The following is a 17,673-nucleotide window of genomic DNA, read 5'->3' as shown; positions in this document are numbered from 1 at the left end:
AAACAGTCACCCCGCGAAGGACACGTGAAGGTGAGCGCCCCCCAATCCACCCCACCCCCTGCCCACTTTCCACTTTCTGTCTCTCTCTCTCTCTCTCGCTCTCTTGCTCTCATTCTGATAGGGTTTGTTTACCCTGCCTTCTATCTCTCTGGTTTATCTACATCTGCCAGTAGAGTGTCTCAGAGAGTCACCCCTCGCTGCCCATGCTTTTCGCTGAAAGCGATGCATGAATACCTTCAATTATAGCCTCTCTCAATTATCTGCTTTGTGATAAAGGGGCAAAGCAAGCTAGGCTGGGTCCAGCTGGGAAGTGACATCATGTGGATTTTGGAGAGGGTATTTTTGAGGTGTCTTTGGCCTCGAGCTGACTGAAATATCATCTATGTTTATCGGTATATCAGAGTTTGTGTTATACAAAAAAGTAGATTTTCAGTTTCAGTAAACACTGATATTTAGTCAGTGCTTCAGATACAAACATACAAACTAACCAAATGTTTATTACAATTTACACAGTAATTAAATGAACGCAGTCAGTGATGTTTAACCATTGTTTTGAATGCACCAAAAGAATCAAACCCTTTTTTTTATGGTGAATAAGCACTAAAACATCATGATCAACCAACTAGATCATGCAGCATGTCCCACCCCTTATCAAATGATGAAGTGGACTGAGGAAAGAAGATGTTCAGGTCCAAATCAGAAGATTTATATGACACTGAGAACGATTGTCTCTGTACAGAAATGTGTGGAGAATAAACTTAAACCACTGTAGAAGATGTGGAAAGAATGTTAAGGAATATGTTAAGATTATTAGAACAATAGGACAAAGCAGTTTAAAGCAGTCCTGAAGGTCAGAGGAGGCTACAATTTAATACAATATATTTTACAATATTTCTTAAAAATAACAGATTGTTTAAGCAATGCTGAAAGAAACCAGACTTTGTTCCATAAAGAATCACTTTTGTTAAAGGAATGTGCGAGGTAAGAACCTTTCTAGTTTACAGAGGTTGAAACAAAGGTTGTTTAACAATTTAAAGGTTCGTCACAATCATGTCTCTTTTGCAAAAATGGTTCTTTATGAAGAGGTGTTCTTCTGTGGCATTGATCAATGATTGCTTTTGGTATATATTTAATTATTACAAAAAACTATATATGAGCAATACATTTTGACTGTCAATGTATTGTCAAATACTGTAATACATTTTGCAGATGTAATATTTAATCAACATATTTTGTCAATATTGCACACACAGCAATTGCTCTCATCGTTAACCAGTGATATGGAAGGGCATGACAAAAACACAAGCAGATCTCTGGACAAAAACAGGAGAAAAAGCTAAGAAAATGCTGTAGGAGAGCAGAAATAAAAACAGCGGAAGAAAAAGGGAAAGTGAACAGGAAAGAGCAGCTCATCTATCTAGCCGTTGCTGGTATCTGTAGTTCAGCAGGATGGGGGAGAGGAAGAGCAAGATAGGGAGAGAGAAAGGAAGAGACAGACAGATAGAAAAAAGCACAGAGAGAGAAGGAGAGATGGGGAGAGAAAGAGGGAAAACCTTCCTCTATCTCTGTACCTCATCTCCAGCGTTCAGAAGCGCAGCTTTCCAAGAGTGCCTCATTTTCAAATCTCTTATCTTGTCTGTTTTAAGTATCACAATTTTGTATTTTTACATGTCATTTGCATGCAGCTCATCAGCCCTACTTTCTGTTTTCTTGGAGGGACGTGTGTGCAGAGATGTGCTGCTGTGAGCCTGAGCATGGCAGTGTGTATAATCATATGATCACCCTTTCAAGTCTGTATACACTGTTTTGGATGTATGTACACTGTACATACATATCGAGTCGTGTGAAATTAGAATTAGGTCAACTGATGAAAAGCTTTATTTATAAACACATCTAAATATAGAAAATGGACATTTTACCATTAATTAACCAATACTGAGAGATTTATGTGATAGAAGAACACAAATATTTGAAATAAATAAAAAATAGTAATTTGTTAAATGTAACTAATAGAAATGATTTTTTATGAGTTAACAAAAAAGACTCCCTCACATTTATTACAAGTTATGAAATGGCTAAAATTAAGATCATGTGCAGCACATCAGCTGGAAGAGCTGGTCTTATTAAAACCTTTGAATTTAGTGAGTGGAATCACCAGGTACAGATCCAAAAGAGTCCAGAGTCCTTATGAAAAAAAATAAATAGATACATATGAGTCTAGGAAGAGGATAAAAATATTTTAAGATAACTTGAAGCAGTCATCCACTGTCTGCTAAAAAATCTGCATTGGCCGGTTCAGGCCATTATAGCAAGTTAAGATGAAGAATTCTCCATTAATCCTAAAATGTCATCACAGGACTTAAAGATAGCTCTAACCACACTTTGTGTCAAGGTACAGTTTCTACCATTAGAATGATTTTCATGGGAGATGAGCAAGGAGGAAAGTTTCTGTCACACACACAAAAACATCAGAAAAAGTTTGCATGGCGTGTCCTATTTTTTCACATTACTACATATATATATAAAAAAACAACAGATTGAGTCGGAAAGCATTAAAGAGTGTGTGTGTGTGTGAGAGAGAGAGAGGGGGGGGAAAGGACGGAGAGAGAAAGGCGGATGAGAGAAGCTTTCTGATTATTATCTTCCTTCCTTTTCTTCTCTGTATTTTTGGAGGATTCACACACTGACCTCTTTGTTTGGGACAGTATGCACCCCCCCACCTCCTCCTTTTGGGGAAAGAAACCATTTCCTGTAGAGGAGAGATAGAGGGAGCAGGGCAGACAGAGGGGTAGAAACGAGAGAGGGGGAGAGAAAGGGGGATGGAAAAAAAAGTGAAAAGGGATGTGCGGAGAGATATAAGAGAGAAATAGATAATAAAAGAGGTGATTGAGACAAAGAGTGTGTTGGAGCACGGAGAAGAGGGCTATAGACGATGAGGAGAGGGAAGAGATAGAGCAGCAGGGTAAAGAAAGATGCAGAAAAATGAAGAGAGAGAGAGAGAGTCCTGTTCTCTTAGTAATAGGTTATTAAGTGGTTCTCTGGCTTCTTGACTTTATCAAGATGGAAACATGGAGTCATTCAAAGAAGCCCTGTTTATTTACTATCCAGTATACCCAGTGAATTGCTTACATTATTATAGTAAAATACTGAAAGTTTTTAACACCCTAAACATTTGACCCCCTGTTTAGAAAACAGTAAATGAACATTAAATTTTAACATTAAAGTTTAACAGATTCAAATTATGTTAATGTTTTATAATACATAGTCATTGTGTTAAATATGTTATCTATAAAGCATATTTACATTTTTACATCTTGAAAATTAACTAATCATATAAATAATCAGGGGTGTCCAGACTTTCTATTCTAAGCTTGTTTAAATTAATCAATAATAAACTCTATGTACATGCTATAATGTGAGATATTGACACTACATAAGACAGATATATAATCTGATTTTGGTATGTACATCATGGAAAATGAGAACAGTATGTGTAATTAATTAGCATTAATACATTTTTCCTAATGTGACATTGCACATCCTGCAGTGTAGCTCTTGCACATGCCAACATTGTGATGACAAAGCTGAAACGATATAATGTGTAGCGGTATTGCCATATAAATAATTTCTACCATTTTTTAAAATGTAATTAATTTTTAAGCCTTAAAGAACAGCCTTTAAAGAAGTGTTTAGTTAAAGGTCTCGTCAGAGAACTGGGACTCGTTTATTTCAGTGGCTTTTTTTTGGTCATATTAAGTCATATTATCTTAGCTATTCACTTTTTTCATCTATTCAAAATATGGTTCTAAAGATCAGTGAGCCGTGGCATATCATAAGATGCTGCTTGACGTCATATCTAAAGCAAACACCTCTAAAACCTTTTATTATCCCCAGCCATAATGACCATCAGTGTTGCTGTGTTGACTGACCACACATCTTCCCACATCATGTAATGTTTGCATTCCTAGTATAAGAATGGACGTGTGTGTGTGTGTGTGTGTGTGTGTGTGTGTGTGTGTAATGCATAAGTAATGGCAGAGCACTTTCTGACATCACCCTCTGCCTGCTCCCCTTGGGCTGGTAGACTTGGGCAACATAATGATGTTTAATTCAGTCTGCCAACCTGAGCTGAATTAGCTTCAACTGGGCTTTAGTCCTGAGGTTAGAAACATTCCACACTGTTCCTCCATCCAGAGAAGAAGTGGAGGGAGATTTTTATTTCCATGTATTTCCATTTTCCACAGAAATAAAATCAGCCCAGCATCATTTGCATTCAACTTTTATCGGTTTGAAAGAGGGCGTTTTTGGGAGTGATAAGAGCAAGGGTGGTGTGCACAAGGCTCAGCTGGGGGTTGTGTGTGTGTGTATGTGTGTGTGTGTGTGTGTGTAGGAGAGAGCATTTGTTGTGTGAATTAGAATGCCGTTTACGGGACCCGTGTTCAGGGGATGAGGGTATGCAGTGTGTGTGTGTGTGTGTGTGTGTGTATTTGTGTATATGTAAGTAAGTGTGTGTTAGGAAGCAGCAGCATCTTTCCAGCTGCTGTATGAGTATGAATGTGTGTGTGTGTGTGTGTGTGTGTGTATGGAAGGGGGGAGTTGCTGCTTAATATCAGACCAAATAATTAGATTGGCTATCGTCTGGGCGGCAGCAGTGTGGGGATCAGGCAGATTAAAGCCCGGCCGCTGGGATTAATATTCATGAGGGACGGGGGCTCGGACGAGGGGGCTTAGACTGCACCTCAAAGACTCACATTGAGGAGCTTAAAGCAGAGCTCTCAAAGCTCCACAGCCAGCGAGAGAGAGAGAGAGACTATGAGAGAGAGAGAGAGAGAGATTGCTAGGTGAAGAGTAAAAGACTGAAGCTGAACTCAGAATATTTGCTATGCTCTGCTCTTCCTCAGTTTTATATTAAATTGTGTTGGGGCTTCTTGCGTCCAATTTTTAAAGTTCAGCACAGCTGCCAACAGAAAGGCACTGTATGTTTAAATGTTTGTGGACACCCCTTCTTATACTCATTGCTGACACAGAATAGAATAGGACTCCCTGGAGCAGACTAACTAAAATTTATTGGCTCCATGTATAATGCCAGGCATTGGTTAGTGGGGCATAAAGCCCTCTAGCATTGAGCAGTGGAACTGAATTCTGTTGGAAGAAAACTCCATAAAAACTAGGACCCATCTTGATTTAAAGTCCAAACGAGAAAGCAATATTAAAAGAGGAAATATGAAAAAAAATAAGTAATAATAATATTGTAAATGCATTTAAATTATTGTCAGACGTCTTATTTAAAAAAAAAAAATGAAGATGAAAGGGAACAAAATGTTTTGTGTTTGACTGTGCTACTATATTAGTAGTAGTTTTGATGTAACATTTCATTCATGTGGAACTGAAATTCAGAGTGGAATCTGGTCACTTGAGCTGTATAAAGGGGTGCTCTTTAGCAGTCTGTATGAATGTGAACAAATTGTCACTTAATTTGATTGTCTAAGCCTGTCAATTATTTTATTGTTATATTAAAGTGTGCCAGGTTTCCGTTCAACAGCTTGACTTGCATATAGATCTGGCAGTGTTAAATTAACACTCAGTATGTTAAATTAAAATGGTGGGTATAAAAATGTACACGTGTTGATTTAGCTCTGGCATATTTGTGTGGTAACCCTCTAAATCTCACCTAAATAATTCTAATTTATCCTAAAAATACAAACACAAAAAAGTGTTCCAAGATCTTCAGCCTTGCAGCTCTTTGAGAGCTCCCTCTGTTTGGCCAGCATGAATCTGCATGAACTTGCACAGAAGACTCTGCACACCAATGTATGACCGTTTCCACTGATGACCTTGCCCCTTAGTGATGTAAACGACGATGTCAGTCAGACCTTAAGTTATGAAGTAATGTTTGTTGACTTTTGGACCGGATCATTCTGACATGTTCCTAATATAACTTTTCTGCAGTGTTAGTGAAAAGTCTAGATGGCCTTCTAAAGCAGTTTGCTCCTCAGACTAACCAGCATTTGTCCTCTGTGTACAGAGCTGTACTGTTAAGTGTGTGTGTGTTTAATCTGTGAGCGGGTATGTCCGTGCGTGTTCAGTCAAAAGGGGTGGCTGACCACGCTGCCCTCTCCTTTTGTGCGGCCCAAAGTCGAGTCGTGTTAAATGAGTCTGAAACAAATTAGCAGAAGCACGCAGCACTTATGGCACAGACGGCTCCGGCATTGGGTTTCAAATTAAAACAAAAGGAGCCCTATCTCCTTATCAGCGCTAGTTCCCCATGAAATACAATACGGACCGTATCTTCAGGCAAGAACAGTCAGAATTAGAAAGAAACCCTTCAGCTGTCCTCCATGGCTGCCCGTCTCATCTCCCTGGCCCTGACGCCCGGTGGCTTTCATCCGCAGCCTCTATGCTGAACAGACGTCTTTCATATTCTCCAGTCTTTAAAGTTGATTTAGTAGCATGACGGGGATATGTGGACCGGCGCGTCCCCCCAGGGCCACTGCTTAGTTGTGGTGGTGTGTGTAACAGTGGGAGAGAGTGTGAATGTGAAACTCTATAGACTGCTGTGGAACTGGTGCCACCTAGTGGGGTGGACTGGTATTGCTTTTTTACATGCTTTGTCAGTGAAACGGTGAATCAGATGTTGAGTGGCATGGTTGAATAGCAGGCACACTGGGGGTTTGGACTAAGGTCTTTATTGGACCATGTGAAAGTGATATTATAGCCATTTTAAAACTATTTAATGCCACTAATATAATGATAATATAATGGCATAATAACAAAATGACACCCTTTTAAATAATAAAAAACTCAATAAAGAATGTTTAGCTGGTAAAAATGAAATATTAAAAAGTAAAATATCAAACATTAATAAAACATGAGTAAATGAGTAAATTTAAATGTCAACATACTGGGTAAATCACATTATTGCTAATAAAATGTGCAATATTGAGATCAGCAAAAAAAGTTAAAATCATGCCCATATATTGTGTGATAATTTGACAAAATAATTATTGCGACAGGCCAAGATTTAATTAATTATTTAGTTATTTTGTGCAATTTGCATGTATATGTAAATTCATAGGCCCATGTTTCTCTGGCTTATAAAATACATCTGCTAATACAATACCTGCTCCTCTCAGTAATTCTAGGTGAATTAATTGTCTTTGTTTGTTTTTATGTAAAAATGTGAAGAACTTTTAAAATGTTTAAACAAAGTTGATGTTGTAAAGTTCTTAAATGATCTTCACACATCTCTTTTACAATTAGGTTCTTTGTGGAGACACCCATGGCTCTTCTGTGGAGCTACTGCTTAAAGAATCATGTGCAGCATCATTCATTTTAAAAAGCGTAATATTGGCAATTTATAATATGTTGATGAAAGCACGTCAGTGGTGTGTGTGTAAAAACGTAAGTACATATATTCTGATAAGCCAATGGAATGACAGATGGAATGCTTGCAGAACTCAGAACAAAGAGAAGCTTGTGTGGAATGGACCAGGTGTGTTTATCCCAATACTCTCTCTGCGGATCCACCACAGATCTGTCACATGTGCAGACACAGACACACACAACACACACATACACACACACACACACACCTTTGTCTATTTAGGTCAGATCAGGAGATGAATCAGAGTGAATTGGAGCCACCAGAGCCTTGACGGATCTCCTTTCTCCACTATTCTGCTGCCCTTTCTGGGGTCGTTTCATTTCTTTCTACTCCTCGATTTCTTCCTTTTCGTCTCCATTGTTCCTGCCTATGGCCAATCCCCTGAGCCCCCCTGTGATTGTCCCTGTTATGAGATCTCCCTTTAAATGGATTCCCATGATGTATCCTGTAGAGCTACTGTGGTCTACAGCCTTGTGATTTTGGATGGCTTATTATGTACTTTGTGACAGGTTAGCTGAATGCTTTCATGTTCCTCTCAGTGTTTCTTCATAACTAAGGCTGACAGTATTTCCTCTCTTTCTGTTTTTGTATCTGTGTATTCAGAGCCCTGTGCTGACTCTAGTTTGTGAGGACCCAGACTGCTGGCTTACAAGGATTCCACTGATCTCCTGTTCTTCTGAAGCAAACTGCACCATTTACAGTCAAGGTACTGTAAAGTCATTAGAACTAAATTCACATGCACTTATATAGAGCCTAGAATGGTTTAAGCATTAGCATTAATGCCCCAATTTCCAATATCTGTAAATGATAGGCCTCAAGCCAAGTAGAACTTATATATTACAAGATTGAACTGATTGAATCAGGTTATCTATAAACTCAAAACTCTAGAGACAACTTAAATCAGGGGCATCTATTGCTTTCTTCAGCAGAATCTAATCTACATTAACTTAATATAACAATATAGTTATCCGTGTCTGTGTGTCTTGTCTGTTTGTAAAGTAACGTTGTATATTAGAAAGAATGTTATAAATGCAAATTATTATTATTAGTTGTCACCTTTATCTATTTGTGTCTGGAGAGAGGATATAATGTAATACTGTTTACTGTGTTGTGTTTTTCAGGTGATGGTCTGTTCTGTAAGCTCACTCAGGAGCTCTGTAGAGGAGATGCTATAGTGGCTACTCTTTCCTGGTCCACGATGGTGCAACAGTCGGAGGCTCAGACAGAAACAACAGTAGTGAAGGAGGAGCCTGCATATCCAGCAACCCTGCCCTCAGAAATCCAGCTCCTCCCACAGCAGGCTGGCATGGCCGCCATCTTGGCAACCGCTGTTGTTAACAGTGAGTAGCATCTTGCTGATACTAATAAACAAATCTAATATTCCAGAGGTGTATTTATGTGCGTGCGTTTCCATACGTTTGTGTTTTCTACTTTTTTAAAATTTACTATTCCAGTTTCAGGATTCATACATATGTCATTTGGGTTTTCTTAAAGGTGTCATTTTGCTAGAAACTATTTAGTTCTTGCTCTTTTTAAAATAAAGTAGGTCACTCGGAGTTGCATATGCATGCTGCAGGTGAAACTGTTCTTCTACCCCACTGCCTGCATTACCTACTAAAAGAACATGGACAGAAAAATCAGGAAAAGCCCCCAGACTGACGTCAACCCATAAAAATTCATAGGATACATGGCCTTGCCCACCTTGACTTGCGACCACTTGCTGTTAGCCTATCACAGAGGGGATGTTTGCACGTTATATACTGTATATTTATGAGTGAGAGACGAAATCCTGTCATTCTTCCCTGTCCTCTCCTCCAACAAAAGAAAAAAAACACTTAAACATTAGGAGCACAAAATCCAGCTCACAGGGCATTCATTTAAACTAAAGATAAAAAAATTAATGAAAAAAAAAATTAATGAGACCTTTAATTTTAGGTTATTTACAGCAGATTTCAATTAACCATTAATTATCCTTCTTGCATTCTATGAATGTATTGCAATACTATTTTTTGCAAAACTGTATTCAACTTTTTTTGTATTCATTTTTGTATTGCAGTATAATATATCTTAATACCTATATTACGATTACTGATGCATCTTTAGGTTTTTGCTTGAACACATCCCTAGTGAATGCACCTCAGCAGAGTCAAGAAACAGCCTCATCCATAAATGTTTGTCATTTTAGTCATGTCACCAGCAGGTGGCAGTGTTGCCTCAGCTGAGAATGTGCCCGAGTAAGGCACTGTTAATTGGTTGGCGGTAGATCTCTCCTGCTCTCTCTCCTTGCTATCGGCTGAGTCCCGTCAGGAGTGGAAGCAGACACATTCATGCCGTGATGAGTGCATGATTAATCACTGTAAATCAAGCTAAAGGGTAAAACATGATCAGCCGTATTCTTCACTTCCTGCTGCATTAGCCATGTTGTGAGGAGACAGGTAATTAGGGAGCACAGTGGTCGTTATCAAATACAGCCCATTCAGCACGTCCTGACACCAGATCAGCCCGATTATAGACACACACACACAATAATATACACACATGTACACTCACACACAACCTCCTTGAGTCTGTTGCCTTGGAGATGACGCCGACATGGTTATGATGTGTTACATATCAATGTATATGTCATATGCTGTGTGGAGGGGTTACACATAGATGTTTTGGTGATCTATGTTTTTTGTGCAGGTAAAATGCATTTCTGTATTCATTACATTTTTTTTAGGTTAGATTGGACTTAATTATTGTTAACAATACATTGTGTGTATTGTTTCAGAGGATATCTTTCCATGCAAAGACTGCGGGATCTGGTACAGGAGCGAGAGGAACCTGCAGGCACATCTCATGTACTACTGTGCCAGCCGACAGAAGCAAAAGGACACAGCCTCCCCTCCACAGGACAAGCCCAAAGACTCCTATCCCAATGAAAGAGTGTGCCCGTTCCCACAGTGCAAAAAGAGCTGCCCCAGTGCCAGTTCCTTAGAAATCCACATGAGGACGCACAGTGGTGAGCTAACTCTAAGCACTCTTCTTTCCTGTCACTGTCTGTCTAGAATAAACACCTATTTTGCTGTCAACATTAACACATGTCAAACTAAAAAAAACATCTGTACTCTAGGTGAACGTCCGTTCGTGTGTTTGATCTGCCTGTCCGCATTCACCACCAAGGCGAACTGTGAGCGGCACCTGAAGGTCCACACGGACACGCTCAACGGAGTGTGTCATGGCTGTGGTTTTGTCTCCACAACAAGAGACATCCTTTACAGTCACCTAGTCACCAGCCATATGGTGTGCCAACCTGGCTCCCGCAGTGAGGTCTACTCCCCTAAATTGCCACTGGCCTCAGGTAAGCTGTCACACTAGATTAGGTCAGTGCTTCCCTGTCCTAGCCATGGACTTACCCTGCCATGCATATTCCCATGTTTTTCCTGCTCTAATACAAACATTTCATCTTAAAGGTGATTTTTTTTTTAAATGTATATTTCAATCATGGATGTTGGAGCTGGAAATAAAAAAAACAATTGTGCAGAGGTGATTTAGTATTTGAAACTTTTAAATTAGCCTTTTCAGCTTCAGAGAAGTAGATTGACACTGATTGTTAGTAGTTTAGCAGACAAACAGATTGTTAGTAGTTTAGCAGACAAACAGATCTGCCCACAATGCTAAATTATTAATATGTTGCAATAGTGTAATTTGACAGGTGTTTCACTTGTGAGCTCAGCACTTTATAGTCAGATGGATGCAGTGTTGTATGGGGTCTTTAACAATGGGTTACAATAGTGTTAGGGCTAATACTAAAACTGCGTTACAAATATGCATTACTGCTTCAAATACACAGATCAGATGACTCATTCTCCTATTCCTCTTTTTTCCCCTGCCCTCTTCTTTATCTTTCAAAAAAGGTTTAAGTCCCGGAGATTCTGGCATATTACTAAAATGCCAGGTGTGTGGCTTTTCAGCAGACACTCCTGCCCTGCTGCAGCAGCATGTCCACACCCACCTGGAGGTCAGGGTACCTGCAGAAAGGAGCCCCACACCTCGCCAGAGTAGCCCTCCTACATCAGAGTTCCCAGAGCCCCAGGACCGAGAGCCAGCAGCCAGCGTGCCCAGGCCAGACTCTTCCAGCCCTGGTGCCAATGGCGGCTCCGCCACCTCCCGAGGTTGTAGCCCTCCAAACCAGCTGAAGATCAAAGAGGAGCCTTGCTCAGACAATGAGAGCGAAGCAAGAGGTGGAGAGCAGGATGGTAATCACTGTGAAAACACTGCTGAGCCACACTCTTCTCATCCTACCTCACCTAAAAGTCCCTCAGCTGTTGCAGTAAAGGCAGAGCCAGCTAGTCCCACTCCAGGCTCTAGCCCTGTCCATCCAACATCAGGGACTCCAGTGTTACCTGGTGGAGCTGTGTTTTTACCACAATACCTTTTCAGCACTGATGCGGCAATCATGCCACAGGCATCTGAAATCCTGGCCAAGATGTCCGAGATGGTTCATAGCAGGCTAAAGCAAGGCCAGAGTCCTGCAGCAGGACAACAAGGCTTCTATCCGGCAGGCTCTCCCGCTGGAGTGCCTAAGGGGGCAACCTGCTTTGAGTGCGACATCACCTTCAACAACATCAACAACTATTACGCCCACAAGAGGCTGTACTGCTCTAGTAGGCATCAGCAGGGGGAGGTGACAGGCACAGTAAAGGACGGCTCAGTGACTGCTACAGCTCCCATTCCGAGTCAAGATTCCTCTCCACAGGCTAGACCAGCCAGTTGTGCAGCATCAGCCTCCCCCAGCTACTCCGACTCAGCCTCCGCAGCAGCTGGCCCAGCAACAGAAGCCAAGCCAATAGAAGTGAAGAGTGAGACCCCAGGGTTGAAAGACACGGCCTGTTCATCTTCATCGGAGGGTGAAGGTGGTGGTGGGGGCCAGGCAAGTGAAGGAAGCCAAAGCCCAAGTGGCTCTGCAGAAGACACAGAGGAGGATCCCAACCGTACTTTTTGTCAAGCTTGCAACATCCACTTCAGCAGGCATGAAAACTACATAGTACACAAGCGTTTTTACTGTGCTTCTCGCCATGACCCTTCAAACCATCGTCCGGTGGTGGGAAAGGGCGCCTTTCTGCCACAGCCCATTCGCACACGGAAGCGCAAGAAGATGTATGAGATACACATGGCACGAACCGAGGCACTAGCTAATGCTGCCGCTCTGTCTGTGGCGGCAGGGATGTCTGTGAAACAGGAGGGTGCCAGCACCCCCTCTGGGCCACCTTTGGCCTTGGTATCCACCCCTGCTCGCACTTCTAGTCCAGAGGGTGATGGCCCCATCGATTTGAGCAAGAAACCACGCCTGAGAGAAAGCCCAAGAGGGAACAGCATTCCTGCATTGCCCCTCACAGACTACCACAAGTGTACCGCCTGCAGCATCAGTTTCAACAGCATTGAGAATTACTTGGCCCACAAAACGTACTACTGTCCTGCCACCACCTTACAAACCCATGCTCTGGAGCAGTTGCACCGGATAAAGAGACCTGCCTCCATCTCACCCAAGAACAGAGCTCCTCCTGACGCACATCCCGACACCAAGAGTCACCAAATCGGAAAGCCCACAGTGGCACCTCATGCCTCTGCTTTACCTACCGCAGAATCTAGTCCTCATTCTGTACCAGGCGTGAAGCCCCCCAGCACTCCCCCTGTGGTTTGCCCTTACTGCCCTCCTAACAGGGCAGTGACATCTGACCTGATGGAGCATTTCAGAACCGCTCATGGCCTGGTCCTCGCCATGCCGCAGCAATCTGAAGCCCAGGCAGCTGCTATCAGTCCCAGCCATAGCCTCAGTCCTCGCGATGGAGCTCCTTTAACCCCTCCTAAACCAAGTTCCAGACACCGGAGGGACAGTTTAAATGGTCGGAACCGGAGGGACGCTGCCTCTCCCACCTCACCCTTGCTCAATGGAAATGCTGTTGGACCACATCCAGCAGGGGCTGGCTCTCCTAAAGCAGCCCCCCCAGCCCTCTCACCAACAGGCTCGATCCCTCTGACTGTATCTCCTGTGCCTGAGGGCTTGAGAGAAGTGGGGTTACTTGGCAATATCCCCACACCCTTGCAGGTCTCAGAAAAAGTAATTAGTCACACCAACACATCCCCAGCCATGCCTAAGGCAACTGTTGCCACACCTTTGCAGAACGGGAACACTCGTTTCTGCCGGCTGTGCAACATCAAATTCAGCAGCCTGTCCACCTTCATTGCCCACAAAAAGTACTACTGCTCCTCCCACAGTGCCGAACACGTCAAGTGAGCTTGCCCTTCAAGCCATTACTCTCAAATCTACAAGTGCCAAGTGCCACACCTACAAGTGGCAAGGCCCCACCTGAACCAGACAGTGTATGAAAGCTGGACTGTTACTAACCAGGCGCCGAGGTTGCCACAACAGCTCTGCTGGTCCTGGTGTTGTTACTGTGGTAACTTATTGCTTGTTATGGGTCAAGTTTGTATTACACTAAAAAATGAGAAATGCTACCTGCACATGGAAGTGTGCCCCACTGATCGGCACCCAACGTGACCCTGTTTGTTCACATTTGAGTTTAATCCAAATCAGATATCAAGTCACCTTTGTAAGTTTTGTTTTAATCAATGTTTATTGTTTTTAAACACTGATGTTGATTTTGTTCAATGGTGGCACCTACATGCGTCTGTGACCGATTGTAGTTTTCCTGAGCCATTAAAATTTGTAATAAGTCATTAATTTAGGGAACTTCTGTCCCCTTCTGGAGTGGAGTGCAATGACTCATTAGGCCTCTCAAGTTCATGACCTAAAGCTGAGAGTTTTCCTTGTCAATACACTGAATCAACTTTATAATAAAAAGGATGAATAAACGCATAGTAGCTCTACAGATTTGGTAAAATTACCAGTGTGAAGTGGAAGATTTTAAAGAAGGGAAAATGTGAACTTATTTATCATTCGAGTCCTCACGTATTTCACTTCCACAGAATACTACCTACTGTTGTTTTTTTTTTGTTTTGTTTTTTTTTTAAGAAAAAGATTATTATTTTTGTTTGTATATTTTTTTCATACTGTCCATAGCAACCATTTCAGGCTTAGTGTGTTGTATGTTCTTGGTTCTTAAGCATAGGTATGCTTTTCAATTATGTAGTAATCTTTGGGACACTGAGTGCTCTTCTTTTTGTAATTGTCAGCAATGCTTTTTGTCTGATTGGTAAGTGTTGGTCGGTCTAGTGCAGGAATGAGTGCAGTTTTCAGTATTTACTCCATGCTCCGGATCAGAGATTGTGAAATGAGGTGGTTCAAAGTACCATTCCATTAAGAATCTTTAAGAAGGACTGTCTCAATAAGGATGGGATACAAACTCAGAACAGACAAAATACCTTTATTCTCTCTGGTCACTACTCTCACTGTCTGCCTCTAGCTCAGCCATATTCCCACCCTGTCGACCTGCTGATAACCTGCTGTCTATACCATGCCATAAACACCATTTTTTTGTTTCTTTATTTGTTGTTTTGTCACTGACAGATATGGATGAGTGTGTTTTTAGTTTAGCATGGTAAACCTAGGTATACATCAGATTTCTCTTGCAGGCTGTAAAGTGATGCTGAAAGCTACTGACAGAGTGTGAAACTGCCTCACACATTAGCATTTGTCAGACTGGCATCCCAGTACCCCCAGCATTCTTTCTTTCTCTCTCTCTCTCTTTCTGTCTCTCTCTCTCTCTCTGACTCGTTTCCTGTTCATCTGTAGGAGTATGTAATTTGGAAGGAGCAGCGTTGTGCAATCTTTCCTTCTTGAACAGGCTCCCTTGGCAAAGCCTTAATGAAGACTCAAGTCAGTATGTCTGAAAGAGAGTGCCACGTTCCAGAATACTCCCCCACCCAGCGTTGCACACCAAGTGGACTTCCTTTCCGTTACTAGTGGCGTTTCCCATTTCCAGTGTTACAAAAAAAAGAAAACCCAGGCCGCTCTGTGGCAAGAGCAGGCGAGATTTCTCTGTGCTGTTGTGTTTGAAACGGTGCTGCATCCGTCATACTTCACACAGGACTGTTTACGATTTCCTTACTGTCCTTTTCTCATTGGCTAACTGTCATATTCACAAGACCAATGCTGAAAGACCATTTTTACCTTTCTGATTCCCCTTTTTATTGCACTGTGTTGTACAAAAAATGCTGAATGTTTTAGTTTTAGAAGCTTTTTTGTATCGTATTTATGTTTTTACAGCACTTTTCCTCGTCCAAACCTACCCCCTGAAGGACTTGCTGATGAAAACATTTTAACACAACCTAAGGTTAATTAAGATATTTTGTGAATAATTGCAAATGTTGTCAAAATAATTATGAATGTCATTTTTTCCCTTTCTTTTCTTTTTTTTTTTTGTTTTGTTTAATTTTGATCTCTATGAAAAGTTCCACTACACACTTGTACAAACTATGCATGGGAAAATAAAGAGTCCTGAGGACATTTAAAGTGCGAAACTTTGTTCACTTCTTTTTGCTGAGCATGCACCAAATATCATCAGTCCCTTGAAAAGAAAACAGTATAAAGATTGTGATGTTGCTAATGTTAAAGGTAACTTTCTAAAATGGGCAGTTATTCCAAGATGACAGGGAATATTTGGCCAGTGAATAATGAATAATGTAAAAGAATGTAAACATTAATATAAATTCATGTTAATTAAAGATTAATTAATAATATTCAGATTGTGTGTTTAGTTTACTGGCGTTTTTTTTTTTTTTTTTTTCTTCCCATCCCAACACTGGAATGCAGCTGTCGCCTCAATGCTAACTAGGCTAACTGTGTGCAAATGTTAATATAGACGACTAACGGCTAACTGACAATGCTAACTGTATTTCTGATCTGAATTGATGACTGTTTTAGTAACAGATGTCTTTGTGCTGGTTAGAATGGGTGGGTCCTGTGGTTTTGGACCAAATTGGTTCCACATTAGAGCCCTGTATTGTTGCACAGTACTTATATCAAATTTAAACAACTATGTTGTGAACACAAAAGGTGAATCATATTCATTTTGACCCCATGTTTCTTGTTTCTTGTAGTTTATTATTTCTTGTACATATTATTTTTAAAGAGATATATCATTTATGAATAATAAAGTAGTCCGCAGGATCAATAAACCCATTTGACCCACGGTGTAAATATGCTCAAAGGGACTGCATGAAATTGACAGCTGTATGGAACAAGGCTGTGCTGTACTTCTACAGTACTTCATATTTAACTCCATATATCTGCTCATACACTGCTCAAAAAAATAAAGGGAACACTCAAATAACACATCCTAGATCTGAATGAATGAAATATTCTCATTGAATACTTTGTTCTGTACAAAGTTGAATGTGCTGACAACAAAATCACACAAAAATCATCAATGGGAATCAAATTTATTAACCAATGGAGGCCTGGATTTGGAGCCACACACAAAATTAAAGTGAAAAAACACACTACAGGCTGATCCAACTTTAATGTAATGTCCTTAAAACAAGTCAAAATGAGGCTCAGTATTGTGTGTGGCCTCCACGTGCCTGTATGACCTCCCTACAACGCCTGGGCATGCTCCTGATGAGGTGGCGGATGGTCTCCTGAGGGATCTCCTCCCAGACCTGGACTAAAGCATCCGCCAACTCCTGGACAGTCTGTGGTGCAACGTGACGTTGGTGGATGGAGCGAGACATGATGTCCCAGATGTGCTCAATCGGATTCAGGTCTGGGGAACGGGCGGGCCAGTCCATAGCTTCAATGCCATCATCTTGCAGGAACTGCTGACACACTCCAGCCACATGAGGTCTAGCCTTGTCCTGCATTAGGAGGAACCCAGGGCCAACCGCACCAGCATATGGTCTCACAAGGGGTCTGAGGATCTCATCTCGGTACCTAATGGCAGTCAGGCTACCTCTGGTGAGCACATGGAGGGCTGTGCGGCCCTCCAAAGAAATGCCACCCCACACCATTACTGACCCACTGCCAAACCGGTCATGCTGAAGGATGTTGCAGGCAGCAGACCGCTCTCCACGGCGTCTCCAGACTCTGTCACGTCTGTCATGTGCTCAGTGTGAACCTGCTTTCATCTGTGAAGAGCACAAGGCGCCAGTGGCGAATTTGCCAATCCTGGTGTTCTCTGGCAAATGCCAAGCGTCCTGCACGGTGTTTGGCTGTGAGCACAACCCCCATCTGTGGACGTCGGGCCCTCATACCATCCTCATGGAGTCGGTTTCTAACCGTTTGTGCAGACACATGCACATTTGTGGCCTGCTGGAGGTCATTTTGCAGGGCTCTGGCAGTGCTC

The 17,673-nt window shown here is 41.7% G+C and overlaps 1 protein-coding gene across 1 annotated transcript in view; it reads left to right on the top strand.

Annotated features, from left to right (window-relative positions):
- Positions 1-15,850, top strand: part of zfpm1 (zinc finger protein, FOG family member 1) — an 86,549-nt gene extending 70,699 nt beyond the window's left edge. Inside the window, exons 5-9 of the mRNA XM_007249209.4 lie at positions 7,988-8,090; positions 8,506-8,724; positions 10,158-10,388; positions 10,500-10,727; positions 11,284-15,850. Of these exons, the coding sequence (XP_007249271.2) occupies positions 7,988-8,090; positions 8,506-8,724; positions 10,158-10,388; positions 10,500-10,727; positions 11,284-13,664 (3,162 nt within the window). The 3' untranslated portion in view covers positions 13,665-15,850. The remainder of the gene's footprint in view (positions 1-7,987; positions 8,091-8,505; positions 8,725-10,157; positions 10,389-10,499; positions 10,728-11,283) is intronic.
- Positions 15,851-17,673: the final 1,823 nt, after the last annotated feature.

Source organism: Astyanax mexicanus, chromosome 9, assembly GCF_023375975.1.
Source record: "Astyanax mexicanus isolate ESR-SI-001 chromosome 9, AstMex3_surface, whole genome shotgun sequence".
Classification (NCBI taxonomy): Eukaryota; Metazoa; Chordata; class Actinopteri; order Characiformes; family Acestrorhamphidae; genus Astyanax; species Astyanax mexicanus.
This window is presented reverse-complemented; position numbering and strand designations above follow the sequence as displayed.